The sequence below is a fragment of the Dipodomys merriami genome, unplaced genomic scaffold (assembly GCF_024711535.1).
Source record: "Dipodomys merriami isolate MVZ:Mamm:240054 unplaced genomic scaffold, mDipMer1.0.p SCAF_6, whole genome shotgun sequence".
NCBI classification, from domain to species: domain Eukaryota; kingdom Metazoa; phylum Chordata; class Mammalia; order Rodentia; family Heteromyidae; genus Dipodomys; species Dipodomys merriami.
Window position 1 is genome coordinate 21,707,231 of NW_027206179.1, and position 19,292 is coordinate 21,726,522.

At 43.6% G+C, this 19,292-nt stretch overlaps 1 protein-coding gene across 2 annotated transcripts in view; it reads right to left on the minus strand.

Moving 5' to 3' along the window:
- Ipo5 (importin 5) overlaps nucleotides 1-19,292 on the minus strand; it is a 58,754-nt gene that overhangs the window by 25,918 nt on the left and 13,544 nt on the right. For both annotated transcript variants that reach the window (XM_070002709.1, XM_070002710.1), the window contains exons 3-8: nucleotides 16,410-16,503; nucleotides 10,309-10,389; nucleotides 8,201-8,393; nucleotides 3,747-3,849; nucleotides 2,160-2,256; nucleotides 1,870-1,974 (exon numbers count right to left, since the gene is read on the minus strand). In XM_070002709.1, coding sequence (XP_069858810.1) covers nucleotides 1,870-1,974; nucleotides 2,160-2,256; nucleotides 3,747-3,849; nucleotides 8,201-8,393; nucleotides 10,309-10,389; nucleotides 16,410-16,499 — 669 coding nt within the window. In that variant the 5' untranslated portion in view covers nucleotides 16,500-16,503. The remainder of the gene's footprint in view (nucleotides 1-1,869; nucleotides 1,975-2,159; nucleotides 2,257-3,746; nucleotides 3,850-8,200; nucleotides 8,394-10,308; nucleotides 10,390-16,409; nucleotides 16,504-19,292) is intronic.

Below are 19,292 nucleotides of genomic sequence, written 5' to 3' on the forward strand. Positions count from 1 at the left end.
TAGGTTGGAAAATCAAACGAAGTGAACCTAGAACCTAAGCCACAAACTCGTTTTTGCCTTTTTAAAACCTATAGTTGGCCTTCAGAATATTGGAGGGCTGGGAATGTGGCTTAGTGGTAAGAGTGCTTGCCTAGCATGCATAAAGCCCTGGGTTTGATTCCTCAGTACCACTAACAGAAAAGGCTGGAAATGGCACTGTGGCTTAAGCGGTAGGTGCTAACCTTGAACAAAAGAAGCTCAGGGACAGTGTCCAAGGTCGAGTTAAAGGGCCAGGACTGCCTCCCCCCCAAATAAGTTGGGAGGAGGCGGGGAAGTATCTATACTGAACAAGACTATGTCAGATTCTTACTCTCCAACACTGTATCATAACAACTATTCGCATTAAAGTGTATGACAGGACAAGTCGTTACATCGAAAAACGAACTTTACAACTTTGGTGGGGGGGATGGATATGAAGGGATGGGAAGGGGAAACAAAGGAGGAGGCTACAATGCTTGATAAGAAATGTGCTCATTATCTTACCCATGTAATTGTAAGCCCTCTGTACAGTATTTTCACAATAAAAAAATAAAATAAATGACTCTAACATCCAGAGATTTTGGTATTTGATCAGTTAGGATGCTAGATGACTACTCAGCAATCATCATACTTTAACAGAAAAATAAGTCAAGGAAGACTACACATTGTTTCCAGAACTTCAGAATCTCAGATCTTTCCAACAGGAACACCAACACTAATGGTGTTTGTTTTGCCAAGGAACTGCCATTATCAGTCCAGTGCTTAGCCACCTCAAATCATGTAGTTTACCTTGATCACCAGTATAGTCACACCTCAGCTTTAACTGGATATACAAGACATTTAAGCATGCATTTTTAAAATGTTTTTCTGAGGTTTTGTCATATTTAGAAATTTAAAAGATGATAATATCTAACAGTTATATATGCACTCATTTTAGGAAGGCCTAAACATTTTCTCAAAAACCAGATTTATAGTGTGGTGAGAATGAGCATCACTACAGTAACATCTTCATTCTTATTTTTCTAACCTTAAAACATGATCTTATCCTTAGGAACTAATGTGGGCCTGGGCAGTGACCCTGAGCCTCTTTGTGCCCAAGGCTAGCATTCTACCACACTTGAGGCACAGCGCCACTTCTGCCTTTTTCTGAGTAGCTTATTGGAGATAAGAGTCTCATGGACTTTCCTGTCCAGGCTGGCTTTGAACTGTGATCTTCAGATCTCAGCCTCCTGAATTTGTAGGATTATAGGCATGAACTAGTGGCATACAGCTAAATTCTGATTTTTCTACTTACCCAAACTATGAACTTGGAAAAGTATTTTGTTCTTTATTCTTTAGTTTTTCCTTTTATAAAACTGGCCTTAAACCTTATTTATAGGTTATTTCGTAAATTTAATATGAAACACCTACATAATTATGCATTAATAAGTACTTTCTAAACAATCTGAAAAAGATGGGCTAGGATTGTGGTTCAAGTGGCAGTGTGCTAGCTGTGCCAGCCAGCAAGCCAGGTAAGTTTGAGGAACTGAGTTCAAACCCCCAAGTAACAAAATAAAAAAGAAATCTACTATACGTAAATGGACACAGATCTACCTGCTGTTTTCATTGCAGATAAAAGGTTAAAAAATTACCTATTTAAAAAAACGCATGTTGGAAGTGACGCTGTCACTCAAGCAGCAGAGCACTCGCCTTGAGCTGAAGAGCACAGAGACAGCGCCCAAGCTCAGAGTTCAGGCCCCATGACCGACCAAAAACAAACAAAAAAAGCATGCACTATATATATAACTGATGAGAATTTAGACTAATGAAAACAGCAACATAATTATGATTAGTTTTATATTGTTTTCTTACCTGTAGGAATCCAGGTAACAAGTCTGCAAAATGTTTGAAGAGAGCAACATTATGTTCATTTGCAAGTATAAATGCAGCTGTAGCTCTAGCAGATAATGTCCTGATCTACAACAAAGAGAATAAAAGATGTCACAAATATGACACTGGATAGATTCACCTTTTCATATTCAAGATGAAATAATTCTTCACCTTGAAGTAGCATTTATTGTATCATATTCTAACCCCCATAAAGTTCTTTCACAAATTAGATGGAATCAGATATTAAAATCAGTGGAATTTAAATTATTTACCGATGGATGTTCCTGATCTTGCATACACTGAACTAACATCCGTTTGATGACGTCTAAATAGTGCTGCTGTTGGTTTCCAAAAATTCCAGGAAAGTTCCTAGAAAATGATCCAATAACACTCTTTAAAAGCTACATTATATATCTCTGTAAAGTGTGAGACTCTCTAATGACCAGTTTACCTAATTACTTCAAAACTTGCATCAATCCTTAAGTTGAACATCATCCTCACATGCTCTAAAACAAGCGCTCTTTCTGGATGGGGCAAATGGAAACAAACACATAGCCATTCAGACTGGTTATGGAGGCTCTGCCCTGCTCCTTACTATATCCTTTATCACCCACTCTCTGCTTCTCAGCTGACTTGCAATGCATGATGGAAAGGGAAGCACAAGGTTGTGGGAGGCAGTGGTACTAATCATGCCTTCTGCCCATCCATTCCCAGTCTTGGTGTCCAAGGGAAGACTATCTCTGCTTTGCAAATGTGGACTAATCGCCTGGGCAAAAAGTAAGCTCCACTGGAAAATAAATACAGCATAAAGGATTGGAGGCAAAGCTCAAGGGATAAAAATGACTAAGTACAAGGCTCCATCAAAAACAAGTGGGGGCTGGGAAGGTGGCTCAGTGGTAGGTAGAGCGCTTGCCTTGCATGACAGAGGCCCTGGGTTTGATTCCTCAGCACCACATAAGCAGAAAAAACCAGAAGTGGCGCTGTGGCTCAAGTGGTAGAGCACTAGCCTTGAGCTCAAGAGCTGAGGGACAGCACCCAGGCCCAGAGTAAAAGCCCCACAACCGCCCCCTCCCCCCAAAAAACAACCCAAAAACCAAGTAATTTAAAAAAATTGGTAAACAGAATACTTTCACTTAATTCTGCAACCTGGATTATTGAAACAAACAAGATTCACTTGACAAAGTAGAAAAAGATGTAAAATCTGAAAAGTGTATGTAGTGTAACTGGAAAAGTTGTGAATCACATATATTAATAATATAAGCACCACCCAATTCTAAACCTAAACCATTTGTTCATAAATATACAGAAGTCTGTTGAAAAAGATAAAGTACACTCACAGAAAAAAAAATAAGACTACAAAAAAATAGGCTCACTCCCATTCTGTTCTTTTTCACAATTATTATTATTTTTGCCAGTCCTGGGGCTTGAAGTCAAGGCCTGGGCACTGTCCCTGAGATTCTTTTGCTCAGGGCTGGCACTCTACTACTTGAGCCACAGCACCACTTCCAGCTTTATCTGTGTATGTGGCACTGAGGAATTGAACACCAGGACTTCATGCACACTAGGCAAGCACTCTTCCATTAAGCCACATTCCCAGCCCTTTTCACACTTACAGTGGTTGTCTAAAAGCTACATTGTTACTCTCCAAATAAAGGCATGGAGACTAAGAAAAATTTCAGGACAAAAGGAAAACTGTAGCATGTAAAACAATCTCTACCCCCTTTTTACCAAATTTGCTTTTAACATAAATGCAAAGTATATGGGGACAGTCCCAAAAGCCAAAATTGGGCTAACACAATCAATTTTAGAGCTCCAAGATATGAATATTTTTTTCTTTTGAACAGGATCAGGACATGTACCAGAATATGTGAAGGGCGGCTTCCCGCAGACCCATGTTCTGAGAGCTGACTGAGTCAAAGAGGAACTTCAAACCTTCAGGCCACTGGTTGTTGCCGTCCTCGTCTGCAAGCGAAGAAATCTAGGCATGAGGAGTGCCAATCCAACCCCAAAATATTAGGGGTAAACCCTTCTAATTTCCTAAATCCCACTGAAATTGTACCACAGTGCAAGTGTCATTTGCTCTATAGTTTTAGAAATTCCAATACAATGAAGTCTTTTAACCATGAAAACAGTATCACAATCTTAAAAAAAAAAGATTTCATGTACATTTGGGTTTACATAAGCAAGGATATTAGGTGTGGTCATTTATTTTTTCCAGTCCTGGGGTTTGAACTCAGGGCCACAGTCCCTGAGCTTCATTTGCTAAAGGCTAGCACTGTACCCACTTGAACCACAGTGCACCACTTCCAGCCTTTTCTGTTTATAGGGTACTGAGGAATCGAACCCAGGGCTTCATGCATGCTGGGCAAGCACTCTACCACTAAGCCACATTCCCATCCTCAAATTGTTCTTGTATCTGGTTCCCAAGGACTGGGATCACTGGTGTGTGCTAGCAAGCCTGGCACAAACTTTATAGTTGTTGTTTTTCTTTTTTGTCACTTGTGGGGCTTGAACGCTGGGCCTAGGCGCTTTCCCTTAGCTCTTCAGCTCAAGGCTACCCTCTACCACTTGAGCCACAGAATCACTTTTGGATTTTCTGGTGGTTCACTGGAGATAAGAGTCTCATAGACTTTACTGCCTGGGCTGGCTTTGAACTGCTATCCTCAGATCTCAGCCTCTGAGTAGTTAAGATTATAGGTCTGAGACACCAGTTCCTGGCTTGTTCTTTTCTTGTGCTGGTACTGGGGCTTGCTCAGGTTCTGGACAATGTCCCTGAGCTTTTTTGCTCAAGGTTAGCGTTGTGCCACTTGTGCAACAGGTTCTACTTACAGGTTTTTTGGTGGCTCATTGGAGATAAGAAACTCATGAACTTTCCTGCCTGGGCTGACTCCAAGCTGTGTTCCTCAGATCTGTTTCCTGATTAGCTATAGCTAGGATTACAGGAGTGAGCCACCTGTGCACAGCTACTTTATAACTTTAAGTATATAAAATGTTACTTTAACAAGACTTTAAAATGTAGATTTTTAAATGATACTACGGCTCTAGTTAAGATACTCACTGATGTCCTATGTCACAAAGACCTGAAGAGTAGTCCAGAAGTGTGAGGCAGACTAAGCAATAGGCTGTTTCTTTTCAAAAGTAAAATAAGTAGCCAGGTATCCATCTGTAGCTCATGCCTGTAATCCTAACTACGCAGGAAGCTGAGATCTGAGAATCAAGGTTCAAAGCCAGCCGGAACAGGAATGTCTGTGAGACTCTGGCATTGTACCTCAAAGTGACAGAGTGCTAGCCTTGAGCAGAAAAGCACAGGAAGGACGTTTAGGCCCTGAGTTCAAGACCCATGACTGAGAAAAAAAAAACAACTTAAAAAATGAAAAATTGTGGCCAGGTGCTGGTGGCTCATGCCCGTAATACTAGCTAATCAGGCAGCTGAGATATGAGGATCATGGTTCAAAGCCAGCCTGGGCAGGAAAAGCCATGAAACTCTTGTCTCCGATAAACCTCCAGAAAACTGGAAATGGTGCTGTGGCCCAGGTGGTAGAGCACTAGCCTTGAGCTGAAGAGCCGAGGGACATTGCCCAGTCCCAGAGTTCAAGCACCGGGACCAACAACAACAACAACAAAAATAAATAGTCACGCTTGCCTGGATATGAAAATAAAACAGAAGAAAACAGGCTGGGAAGGTGGCTCAGTGGTAGAGTGCTTGCCTTGCATGCACGAGGTTTGACTCCTCAGTACCACATAAGCCAGAATATGCTGGAAGTGGAGGTGTGGCTCAAGTGGTAGAGGACTAGCCTTGAGCTGAAGAGATGAGGGACAGTGCCCAGGCTGAGTTCAAGCCCTATGAACTGACAAAAAAAAACTCAAAAAAACCAGAAGTGATGCTGTGGCTCAAGTGGTAGAGTACTCGTCTTGAGCTAAAGAGCTAAGGGACAGCACCCAGGCCCAGAGTTCAAGCCCCATGACCGACCAAAAAAAAAGTTACCTATAAAATTTGTATCTATATATTTAAAGTTCAAAAACATAATTTTCAAATCTATTTTAGGATATTCAAAATTAAGAGTTCCAGTAGACTTTGAACTTATTAATCTAAACTATAGAAACATGTCATACAGGGGCTGGGAAGGTGGATCAGTGGTAGAGCGCATGCCTTGCATGCCAGAGGCCCTGGGTTCGATTCCTCAGCACCACATAAGCAAAAAGAAAAAAGCCAGAAGTGGTGCTGTGGCTCAAGTGGTAGAGCGCTAGCCTTGAGCTGAAGAGCTGAGGGACAGCGCCCAGGCCCAGAGTTCTGGCCCCATGACCGGACCCAAAAAAACAAACAAAAAAACATGTCATACAAGTCTCTAAGAATTAGTTCATAGAAAAATTTACACTCCAGCTGGGAAGATGGCTCATTGGTAGAGTGCTTGCCTTGCATGCCTGAGGCCCTGGGTTTGATTCCTCAGCACCACATAAGCAAAGATGAAAAAAAAAAAAAAAAAAAGCTGATAGTGGTGCTGTAGCTCAAGTGGTAGAGCACTAGCCTCGAGCTGAAGAGCTGAGGGACAGCACCCAGGCCCTGAGTTCAGGCCCCACGACTGGACCCACCCCATCCCCTCCCCCCTAAAAAAGAAAAATTTACACTCGATTGGCTGAATTTAAAGACTTGAAGTCTGGGCTTGGGCGCTGTCCCTCAGCTCCAGCTCAAAGGGAGCGCTCTACCACTTGAGCCACAGTGCCACTTCTGGTTTTCCAGTGATTTATTGGAGATAAGAGTCTCAAGGACTTTCCTGCCCCGCCCAGCAGGGGCTAGCCTCCTGAGTAGCTAGGATTACAGGCATGAGACAACAGGACCCAACTACTATTTAAAAAATGTAATTTTAAAGTTTTCTTTTTACCTAATTTTAAAACATCTTTTGGCATTTTTTTTTTTTTTTTTTTGGCCAGGCATGGGACCTGAGCTCTGGGCCTGGGCGCTGTCCCTCAGCTCTTCAGCTCAAGGCTAGTGCTTTACCACTTGAGCCACAGAGCCACTTCTGGCTTTTTCTGCTTATGTGGTGCTGAGGAATCGAACCCAGGGTTTCATGCATGCAAGGCAAGCACTCTACCACTGAGCCACCTTCCCAGCCCCTTTTGGCATTTTTTTGTTGTTGTTGTTTATGGGGTCCAGTCATGGGCCTGAACTCTGGGCCTGGGCGCTGCCCCTCAGCTCTTCACCTCAAGGCTAGCACTCTACCACTTGAGCCACAGCGCCACTTCCGGCTTTTTTTTTCTTCTGCTTATGTGATGCTGAGGAATCAAACCCAGGGCTTCATGCATGCAAGGCAAGTGCTCTACCACTGAGCCATCTTCCCAGCCCCTCTTTTGGCATTTTATAAAGTATGTAGTACAGCAATTTAGCAGCCAAGTATATGCTTTATCAGTATATATACATACATGGCCACTCCTGCACATGGAGTCCACTGCTTTCTACCTCAATCAGCAAGCTGAACTATAAAGAAGGTTCTACCATTAGTTAGCCTGTGCTTGTAAAACTTTATAGATGAAAAGAGGAAATATAGCTAAAAACCTTGAAGCAAATTGTAAGATTATTTTTACATATGGGTATTATGAATAGTAATTTTGGTAAGTATTATGGCTGGATTCTATAAATAGCTGTAATTTTTGGCTCTGAATGCAGAATCCATAATCACATTTATTTTAGATCAAATAAACACTACTGTGATACTCGTGAATTATCTTCCAAAAGATTCTATTTAAAAAAAAAAAAAAAACTAAGGCCAGGTTCCAATGGCTCTTGCCTGTAATCCTACTGTAGGAGGCTGAGATCTGAGGATCCTGGTTCAAAGCCAGCCTGGACAGGAAAGTCTGTGAGGCTCTTATCTCCAATGAACCACCAGAAAACCCAGAAGTGTTTCTGTGGCTCAAGTGGTAGAGAGCTTGCCTTGAGCTAGTGAGCTAGCTAGAGGACAGGGCCCAGGCCCAGAGTTCAAGCCCCATTACCAACAAAAAAAACAAAAGGGCCAGGCATTGTGATACATGCCCATCACCCCAGCATTTGGGTTGACTGAAGCATATAAAGACTGTGTAGTTCAGACGTGAACACAGAGGAGAGACAATCTCACTAACCCAAAGGAATATATGATAACAAAAAGAAAACATTGGAAGTGGCGCTGTAGCTCAAGTGGTAGAGCGCTCGCCTTGAGCTGAAGAGCTGAGGGACAACGCCCAGGCCCAGAGTTCAAGCCCCACGACCGACAAAAAAAAAAAAAGAAAACATATACAACAGCCTTTCCCTGTGACCTAATAATAAATGTATCTATACACATACCTATTAAGTTCCTGGCCAATTCTGCAGCAATATCACAAATTTTTTTCCTCATGCTAGATTGTGTTTCCATCTGAATAATCATTAGCAGTTCACTCTTGATGGCAGTCTGAACATCCGATGGAAGAGTGGGATAGACTTCATCAAATGCAGAGGACAAAAGACGTCTCAGGAGGACGGCAGCCATTTGTCTAGCCTACAGACAGACACCATTAATACCTTCACCTCCTACTAGAGAAAACATTCCCCACCATTATGTCACTGTTTGCATTTTAACAATTTGTCTCAAAAGCACCTTTTAGCTGCTCTAAAAAATGTAATTAGCATTTTTATATATTACATTTCTATGAAATACATTCATATAAATTTGTGGTTTCTGTGCAATATGATTACCAAAAGGATCACGGTTATCTAATTCAAATTTGGTTATCCAATTCCTAAACTGATCTAAGATGTAAGTGCAGAGATGGTTATAAGCATGGTTAAGCAATAGTGTTTGCCAATGAAACACAAAGCCCTGCGTAAATCTATTTTAATAAGTGAAAAAAATATTGATTTCTTCTATGAGCTCACAGAAAACAAAATTGTCAGTCCACATGGGAAGAAGTCAGGTGACCTCTATAGAAATTAAGCTTGGCTTCATTTCCATCAAATACTACCATAAGCACCAGCCTACACTGTGAGTATTAACAGGTGTCACTGTATGAATCATAAATGTTTTATAGTTTTCTAGACTTGAATATTTCACTATCTTTTCTAAAATAAACATACTCAAGGACACACAATACTTAAATCCAGGCACATATGCCTGTTTTATCATCAGGATCAAGGAATCTTAAAATTTAAGCAACTCTGAATTTGGCATACTAGGCAATTCATTAAAAATCACAACTTTCAAAAAGTGTCTTAGTTTCTAAGTATATCTTCTTTTTGTTTTTTGGGTCGGGTCGTAGGGCCTGAACTCTGGGCCTGGGCGCTGTCCTCAGCTCTTCAGCTCAAGGCTAGTGCTCTACTACTTGAGCCACAGCACCACTTCCAGCTTTTTTCTTTTTGCTTATATGGTACTGAGGAATTGAACCCAGGGCCTCAGGCATGCAAGGCAAGCGCTCTACCACTGAGCCACCTTCCCAACCCCTCTAAGTATATCTTCATCTAGAGATGATTATACACACAAATCTGTGTAGATAAAATATATTAGTTCAAAATATTTGGCAATATGAAAATACTAAATGAGGGGCTGGGAAGGTGGCTCAGTGGTAATGTGCTTGCCTTGCATGCATGAGGCCCTGGGTTCAATTCCTCAGCACCACATAAGCAAAAAGAAAAAAAAAAAAAGAAAATACTAAATGATCTAATTTTTGTAAGGTCTGCCCTGGACCACGCAATCCCTGGCTTCCCCAGCTCCTGGCTAAGTCTCTGCCTAGTACCTAGGTAACTGGCACACCTGGAGGCAGGTACCTCCTCTCCTCCAAGGTCACATTCTGCCCTGGGTCACTCCTCCCATCAGACAGGGAAGGTCCCAGACCCTGGGGTGGCAATCCAGATGTGGCATGGCCCCACCTCTTCCTGTTCTGGGCCTGGGGATGAGTCCGCCCCTTTTGGCAAGCCTCTCCACCAAGCGTGGTGTGGGGTAGGCAGTTCAGAATAAACTCTCTCCTCTCTGACCTTAAGTGCTCTCTTTATTGGCTACCTAATTAAATCTATTTAATTTACCTAGCAATTTTCTCCTTTAAGAGAGTATTTCAAAAGTTACCTTAACACCTATATTAGGTTATGTGTACCAGGAGAAGCATCCCTCCCCACTTCCTTTTGTGACCAGGTAGTTCGGGAAATGACCTCAGTGGATGAGGAAGTGACCTCAGAGCCTGGGAACCTTTGCTGACTCACAGTCATGTGATTGATAGTCAGGTGATTACTGGTTTTAGTCAGGTAAAGTAGAAGGGGGAGGGGCTGTTCTCCTGGGCTGACCTAACTTATTCCTATACCAAGTCAAGTTCTAGAAACATCTACACAGTAAATAATACTCATCATCTACTCTGACCATAACGCAACAACACCCTAGTTCCTTTTGTAAGAATGTGATATTCGTAAGAAGAATAAATTAATTTTACCTCCTCAGCAGCTGTTGTATTTCTGATAGCTTGCAAGAGGAATGTGATCTTTGATTGGCCTGGGATATTCTCATAGGTTTCCTACATGGAGAAGAAAATTACAAGTTAGGATGTCATTAGAAAACCTCATGAGTAAGCGAGTGAAGGGAAGAGCAGAGTAAAAAGTAGAGGAGGAGCACTGTACAGAAGCAGTCCCGGTCTAGGGTTAACATTTCCTTCTATGATGTAAACTATACTCAGGTTAGCAAAAAGAGATGTCCAAGAAGTTACTTGGTTCTTTTCTACTCATGCTTTTTAAATCTGTTTCTCAATTTATATTCCCTGGTTTATAAAATTCATGGCCTACAAAGGCTAAAAAATGGTCAAATATGTCTTGGCTTATGTGCTTAAAAGTAAGTGCTCACTTAATATCACTTTATATTCTGGAAAACTACTTAAGACCATGTAGAACTGCTCAAATCACCACTACTTCCAAACACCAGATACATCCCATTAAATGAAACAGTGAAAGGGAAGTATTCAAATTCTTCATGCTACATTATCTTTCAAGCAAGGATTATACACATAAACAAATGACTGTACTCAAGAGAAAGTTAGCCACGAGACTTTAGTATCATTGCCTGGCATGTTAGTAAAGAACTCCACTCAAAACACATATCTCTGTTAATGATGTGAAATCAGAACAAATTCGTTTGCAGTAAAAAGTTAACCTCAATTAAAAGCAGATTGTCAGCATGGATCCTAAAGTACGTTGAAATAGATGCCTGTGCACATGTAAAAATTCTAACAATGAATCTCTTCACTGTAGAAAATAAATCAACTTAAGTACACACACATGGATTTTTTTTTCCCTCCGGAAAGAGCAGACCCTCAACTTCTCCATTAACACAGGTAATTTCTTACTGTAAACTCAAAGGGCGTGCCCACTCTCTCACTGTATGGCATCTCTATAATCTCTGGACAAAAAAAGGGAGGAAAGAAATGAGGCTACTTAAGAACTCAGGGATCTTCAAAGTACGCCAGGAGATATTGACATCCTTGAGATATAGTCAGAAAAGAAAGGTTTAAAATGGCCAGCCAAGATCAAAGATAAGGAAGACAGAATTCTGTTGTAAGGCTTCGTCCTATCTCTAGCATTTGTTAGTTCTGAGTTTCAGCCCTGAGGGCTTCCTCCACTGCAAGAGTGGGGAACCTTTTTACTGCCAAGGGCTATTTGGATATATTTATAACTGCCAGGCAAGCCTCACAAAATTATCAATAGAAGAGGACAGCCTTGGGCATTTCACTAAGAAACTGTCAAATTATTTCCTAAGGTGGCCCCACCCCTGCCAATATCAAAGTTCCTTTTATGCAGGGGCACACAATTTTCAAACATTTCAGCCCAGGGAAGAACATTTTTTAGGGGAAAGATTTTAAGATCTAAAAACCTCCAGTTTCTTGCTACTAAAAAGCTTATAGTACCTTAATAATGCTTTAAAAAAACAATAAAACAACAACAAAAACCCTGAGCATTCACAGCAAAGGGGAGGTTGGTCTAAATTCAAAAAATGAGGTAATAGGGGGCTGGGAAGGTGGCTCAGTGGTAGAGCGCTTGCCTTGCATGCATGAGGCTCTGGGTTCGATTCCTCAGCACCACATAAGCAAAAAGAAAAAAGCTGGAAGTGGCACTGTGGCTCAAGTGGTAGAGCGCTAGCCTGGAGCTGAAGAGCTGAGGGACAGCGCCCAGGGCCAGAGTTCAGGCCCCACGACTGGATCCAAGAAAAAAAAAAAAGGAAAAAAAAGTCTGGGCAGAAATGTCGGCATTAGACTCCTGTCTAAGTAACCACTCAAAACCAGAAGTGGTGCTGTGGCTCCAAGTGGTAAAGCATTAGCCTTGAGCAAAAGAGCTCAGGCCCTGAGTTCAAGCCCCACTACCAAATAAATAAAACTATATAAATCTCCTGGGTTGGGACTGTAGTTAGTTCATGGTAGAGGGAAGCCCATGCACAACACCTGAGGTTTCATCTCACAGTGTATTAACAGTACCATATCCTTTAATTTCTTGCGTATGGCATATCAGATACCTTGTAGATTCTATAAAGGATTAAAATTTAAACCAAGTGTTTTTTGTTTTGTTTTAAACTTCACCAAGCTGGCTGGGCACAGTGGCTCATACCTGTAACCCTAGCTACTTAAGAGGTTGAGATCTGAGGATTGTGGTTCAGAGCCAGCCTGGACAGGAGAGTCTGTGGGACTTTCATGTCTAATTAACCCCCAGAAAACGGGAAGTGGCCCTGTGGCTCAAGTAGTAGAGTGTTTGCCTTGAGCTAGAGCTCAGGGACAGTGCCCAGGCCTAGAGTTCAAGCCTCACAACTGACAAAAAACAAAACAAAAAACAAAAAACCCCTCACCCGGCTATCACTCTCAAAAACTGATGATCACTTTTGAGGATCTCTATCTTTGCTCAAGTAGGACTACTGATGTTGATGTGATGGTACTAATTTATAGTAGAGACTTAAAAATAGTAAACATTCCATAATGAATTAGAAGTCAGTGAAGGGAACATTTGTGCCTGAGAGGATCTTCAATATAGTAATGAAATTGCATTATGGCCAAAGGCAGTGGCTCACGCTTTTATTCCTGGCTCTCAAGAAGCTGAGATCTGGGTATCACAGCTTAAAACCAGCTGTTCCAGTGAGACTTTTTAAAAAATGGTCCAAGATGGGCTGGGAAGGTGGCTCAGTGGTAGAGTGCTTGCTTTGCATGCTCGAGGCCCTGGGTTTGATTCCTCAGCACCACATAAGCAGAAAGAAAAAAGCCGAAGTGGTGCTGTGGCTCAAGTGGTAGAGGCTAGCCTTGAGCTGAAGAGCTGAGGGACAGTGCCCAGGTCCAGAGTTCAGGCCCCACGACTGGACCCAAAAAAAAAAAAAAAAAAAGGTCCAAGACAGGCACTAGAACTTAGTATCTGACATATTTTCAATTATTGGCTTGCACTCTACCAACTGAGGTACAACTGCAGCTCCTCCCCTCCCCCCAACTAATCTCCACCAAAAATAGTAGTACTATGGCCCAAGTGCCTTGAGCAGTAAAAGCTCAGGTACAGCACTGAGGCCCTGAGTACAAGCCCTAGGAACAGCCCACATGGGCGGAGGGGTGGGGGAGCATGATGACATCCATATAAAAAACAGCCAAATGTAATGGCTTGGAAATGTGTTATCTTTTTCTTGGTTTCAACAGATGTTTAGAAAGTTCTACAATGGCAGGGATGGCATTTCTTCATCCTGGCATTCCAAGTACCTAGTCACCAGAACCCAGTAGATACTGTAGAGAATTTGTAAACCTATTCGTAACAGATAGGTGCAGTTAATGTTCCCAGCATTGTGGCAGTGCTTCTATTCCACTGAATTCTACCACATGTAATCATGCTGTGTCAGGATTTTGCCTCCTCTTCCCTGCCCACAAAGGCAAAATGCTAATGAGTACCCATCTCACTCATTCCATAAATATGTATGCAGAGCCTATCCTTGTATCAGAAGATGCAAGAGGGGACAAGCAACCTTCTCAACACCCTGGCCTGTGTGCAATTAGATACATTTTCCAGTATGCTACCCCCACCTTTAATTCAAATCTCAACAATGAAGTTCTGTATTAGGATCAATGAAGTACCAGTCTACATGAAGAATCTTAAGTATATAACATCTATGCATATGATTAATAAAACACTTGTGTATTACATGCAGATTCAATTCTAAAGGACTTGTCAATTAATTGCCTATTTATACATTGTATTGAGATTTTAAGGGCATTTAAGAATTTCTTCAAACACGAAACATTTTTGGCATATGTTGAAAACTTTCAAAAGACTTTGAAAACTACTAAAAAAACAGACTGTTAAAAGCTTCTAACTACAAACAGGTAGTTTATACAATGGAACAAGTTTTAAAACAGACTTCAAGCCCTCCTGTGATTTTTCAACAAGATGTAAAAGTCTTATTGTACTTGTCTCCCTACTCAATTGGTATTTTGACTGAGTAAGTTACTAAGATATTTACTGAGTCCTTGCTAATTGTTTAGTTTCGGAAATACTGCTATATTTTAATTTCTAAGAAAAGTGTACATGTGTGTAGAATATTGAGCTATTTATGTGCAGCCACTTCTCAAGTACTTTCCTAAAAAGCTTTATACACAAATCAACTGTGTCAAAATAAGAAAATTCTGTATCAGTGATTAATTTACATTAAAATATATTCTGAGGATATACAAAGAAAGACATGTAGTATCTGAATATTTTCACTAAGAATAAAGAGATTAAAAGAATAACAGTAGTTATTTCCAATTGTTCTTTATGAGAAAATGTGCTGAATGCTGCTAAATATCCCTAAAGTGTTGGGATAAAAGATTTACTGCAGGCACTCAAGCTCAACTAGACACTGGTATTTAGTTCAATGGAAGAGATTCCCCACCAGGCTTGACAATAGAGACTTAAGCAACTGGAGGGAAGAGGGAGAATTTAACTAGCTTACTAATTACAATGCTGTTCTGCTTTGTAACACATGAATATTTCTGAGTTAGGATTAAGAACTTTGGTTAAAAAGAAATTATCTAAAGGGAGCAGAAAGCATCAGAATGCTGTTTAGTATCATCATAATCCTGAGTGCAAATTCAGGATACAACACAAATACAAATGGCTTCTAAATACAAATGGCTTTTTACCCTACCAATAATGTCACAAAGCTTGCCAATGTACAATAATATTTTACCTCAATTATCCATTCATAAGGGGCTGCTTATATAAAAAAGTATATTCTTAACAATATGATCGTCTTTAGCTGTTCTAGATTATGTGGCAGAGTGAAATACACTAAGTTGCAAAATAATGTGTACATAAACTCATTCATATAAAAATGGGAGACCTACTGTGCATGCTTGTACAGATACCTTTTGAGGAAGACTCGTGAGACACTAATGGTTACTTTTGGAGAGTGGGCTAAAAAACTGGACTGTATGAATTTTTACCACGAATATTACATGTTTAAGAATATATGAACAAGGAATTTTTAAAAACTATCAGAATAACGTAGTAGTTTCATGAGCTTGTTCCCACAGATCTGAAGTTCCAGAATACTTAACTTCCCTCATTCATTCATGGATCATTAGGTGTGAGCAGCACTTAATTCAAAGCACAGAATAACGCCACTGACTTAAAAGGCAACTCTACAGCCCACCCGATCCAAAAGTGGACCTGTCAATTTCACTAGCTGCTCTTCTGTCCCAACATCTCACAGTGAATTTCAGTTACAAGGTTGCTAGGAACTCCAAGTAACAGGTTTGAGGGTCGGCTGGAAAGTTTCTCCCTTTTCTGGAAGTATCTATCTCCCACAGTGGTCTCAATATTGATGGGCAAGGTAACAGTTCTACCAAATCGAAGTCATGTGTGGAAGAGAGAATGTAGAGGGTGATAGGATCGGGAGATCCATTTCGATGTAACGATACTGAAGTCTTAAACGGGTGGTGTTGGCCCACAGACACAACGGAAGTGCCAGGATATCCCACGAGAGACCGCAAGTCTCCAGGGATCAAAGGGAATCTGGTCGGAGGAAGGTGGAAGCTGCTCGGGAAGAGACCTTAAAGGCAACTTCACCCAACTGGGGCTGGGGAAGGGGGGGAGCGCGGCTTCCGATCTTCAGAACCAGGCAGGAGAAAAGAGGGCTACATGGAGGAAAAAAGGGGGAAAAAAAAGCACGCGAGCGACGGGGAGGGGACAGGCGGGGCTGGGGTGGGGGGAATCGGGGTGCCAGGATGGGGCGAGCGGACGGGGAGGATCGAGGGGGGCCCCCGTGGAGTCAGAGAGCGGGAAGGAGGTCGGGGGGGGGGAGCCGGGGCCCGCCGAGCCCGGGCGGGGCGGCGGCGTGTCAGGCGCGGCCGCACGTGTGCGCGGGGCCAAGTGGAGGCAACCGGCGCCGCGGCTGCAGGGCCGGAAGGGCCGGGCGGGAGCCGCGGGCCGCTCCGCACACGTGGGCTGCGGCCTGCGCCGCGCCGTGGAGAGGCCGAGGCCCCGCGTCGGGGCCCGGCCGGCGCGGCGGTCCGGGGCGCGGGGACCCCGGGACAACGAGCTCGCTTACCTCCGCCTGTTTCCGGACCACATTGTCGGGGCTGAGCAGGTTTCCCAGGAGCAGGTAGAACTGTTGCTGCTCCGCCGCGGCCGCCGCCATTGCGCTAGGCGTGAGAGAGAGAGAGAGTGGGGAGGGGGGGGGGGAGAGACAGAGAGACGGAGGAGAGGGAGGGGTGGGAGCCGTGAGGCGCGCTGGCGGCCGGCGGGAGGAGCGGGGCGGGCCCAGCGCGGGGACCGGCACCAGCGGCGGCGCGGGGCTGGGGGGCCGGGCGGGAAAGGGCGGGGCAAAGGGGACAGGGGAGGACGGGGCGGGGCTCCGTGTCCTCTCACCCCGATCGCGGCCGCCGGCGCCAGCGCCTCATTGGTCCATGGCGAGGGGCGTGGCTTAGGCCTCTCCTCTAGGGCCGAGCGGATTGGCCACGCACCCCGCCGTACCGTCACTGGCCGCGCGCGGCGGATCGCCGGGCTGGGCCCGTGGGGTTCGCGGCCGGACTCTGGGCTGGGGCCTAGGCGGTACCTCGCCTGACGTTCGGGATCAGGCCGGGGTGGCTGGCTGTGGCCTGGGGGCACGGGGCCCAGTAGGAGTTGGGGGCGGGGGAGAGGAGGAGGAGGAAGAGCTGGAGGAGCGGGTCGCTGAGCGCGGGAAATTCCCGCGCCGCTGGCTGGCTGATTCCCCGCCCCATCCTTGTGGCCTAGAAGCGGATCCCACCCCGCCGACCTCCGGGCCGGGCCCCTGGTGTCCCTTAAGGAGAGGGGGTGGGGTGCCTGGAAGCTCGTCTTCCTACTTGAACACCATCCCTACCCCTCACCGACCCCCTCATCAGCTCCCTCCCCGGGCGGTGCCCTCAGGCCACCCCTTCCTCCCGCCGCGCTCACAGGTGGCTCACTCCCGAAGCCGGCCCGGAAGAGGGGTTGTGGGCCCTGGGCTTGCCCGCCCTCCCCACTCCCTCCTCCCGGCCCGGCCCCATACCACCTGTGCTCCCACCCCAGCGTCCGGACTGTTCTGTTTGGGGACCATTACCCTCTCCGACTGGGAGAAGTCAGGGGACACACTCCCCTCCCTGGAGGTACACTGGTTTGTGGGGCTCGTCGTTCAGTGGTCAGTGATGTCCACCAGTACCCCGGTTATAGCATGGATGGTACTGGCATCGTCTGCGTTGGCCGCGTGCAGGTCAGAGGGCACTTCAAACTAAGGCCCTACTGTGTCCATTGTTCCTCGGGCCAAGAGTGACTGTGATGAAAATTCATTCTCTCTTCCTTCTATGAGGAATATAGGCCCGGCGCAGGTAGTTGTATACCTCGGGCAGCTGATTGTATTTAACTTAGAGAATTTAATTTCCTGTTGGCTATTCTGCTCTTTGGAAGTCTTACTAAACATTGACTCAGATTTTTTTTTTAAACGTTGGCCTGACATCAACAAGATCTACCGTGTGGTGTGCAGAATTGAGCTGAAGCCCTGGAATTCACATGCACTGTGATGGCCAGCCAAGACATTTCTTTTTCAGCCAAGATTTTCTAAAGGAATCAAACTGATTCACAACGAAAATTTAAGTTGAAGGTAGACGAGTGATAGAACATCTTCCTAGCAACTCCGAGACCCTGAGAGTTCAAAGTTAGTACCAACAAAATACTTTTTTTTTTGCCAGTCCTGGGACTTGAATTCAGGGCCTGGGCACTGTCCCTGAGCTGCTTTTGCTCAAGGCTAGCACTCTACCACTTGAGCCACAGCACACTACTTCTGGCTTTTTCTGTTTATGTGGTACTGAGGAATTGAACCCAGTACTTCATGAGAGTTAGGCAAGCACTCTACCACTAAGCCACCTTCCAAGCTACAAAATACTTTTTGTACATGGTGAGCATGCCAAGACTTGTCAGTGGTTTCTTCTTCACCCAAGATTAAAATGTTTTAAGCTATTTAAGAAAGCAATAATTTTTAAACAACGAAAGCCAGATGTAGTGGTGCCATGCTTGTAATCCCTGTACACTGGAGGCTGAGATAGGAAGTCCCTGGGTTTGCAGCCACCCTAGTCTACAGAGCAAGTTTAAGGCTGGGTTGTATAAGGATTTCCTGTTTCAAAAAGAAACAACTACAAAAAAAAATATCAAACTAAAGCAAAACTATAACAGTTGAATAAGATAAACTGCTAGAGGCTTGCTCAAATAGGGCCTGCTTTCTAGTTAGTGTTTAATACCTGTTGTGGTAATTGTTTTATTGGTAATTTGATCTGTAGCTTATATACATTTCACTTAGTAACTCTTAAGTAGTGGACATTTCCAACATAAGTTTATAGGTATAGGTATGTCAAAACTTTTTTTTTTTTTTTTGAGAAAAGGTCTCACTAAGTTATCTCAGACTGGCCTTGAACTTGTGATCTTTCTCCCTTCACCTCACCAGCTTGTAACAGCTCAAGCAAATGGGAATTTGTTTGCTGATGCAAAGCCTAATTGTTTCAAAAGAAACAATTTTGCAGTAGTAGTGACCTCAACTATTCAAACATAAAATCACAGCCCAGCCTTAGTATTGTTAATATTCTAATCAAGGAAGCAAGGCCTTCAAATTTATGCAATTCCAGTAAATTGGAGTGGATTATAGACATTCTGAAAGTACAGATCCTTATATCCAGAAAACCTACAAGGTGGGGACTGCTTTCAGCATCAGTTTGCAATGCTCACCTTGGCCTATTTATAATGCCCCACAATATTTTCCTCTTAGCTTAAATACCATCTAAAGGCAGCATGAGGAGATCAGATGATAGGAGGTTAAGAGCCTTGAACCTGACTTTAATGGGATCTTGGCTTGGTAGTCTGTTATTAGTTATATGATTTTTAACTGAAGCCTCAATTTCATCTATAAAATGGGCATTATAAGAAGTACTATACTATTCAAAAAAGT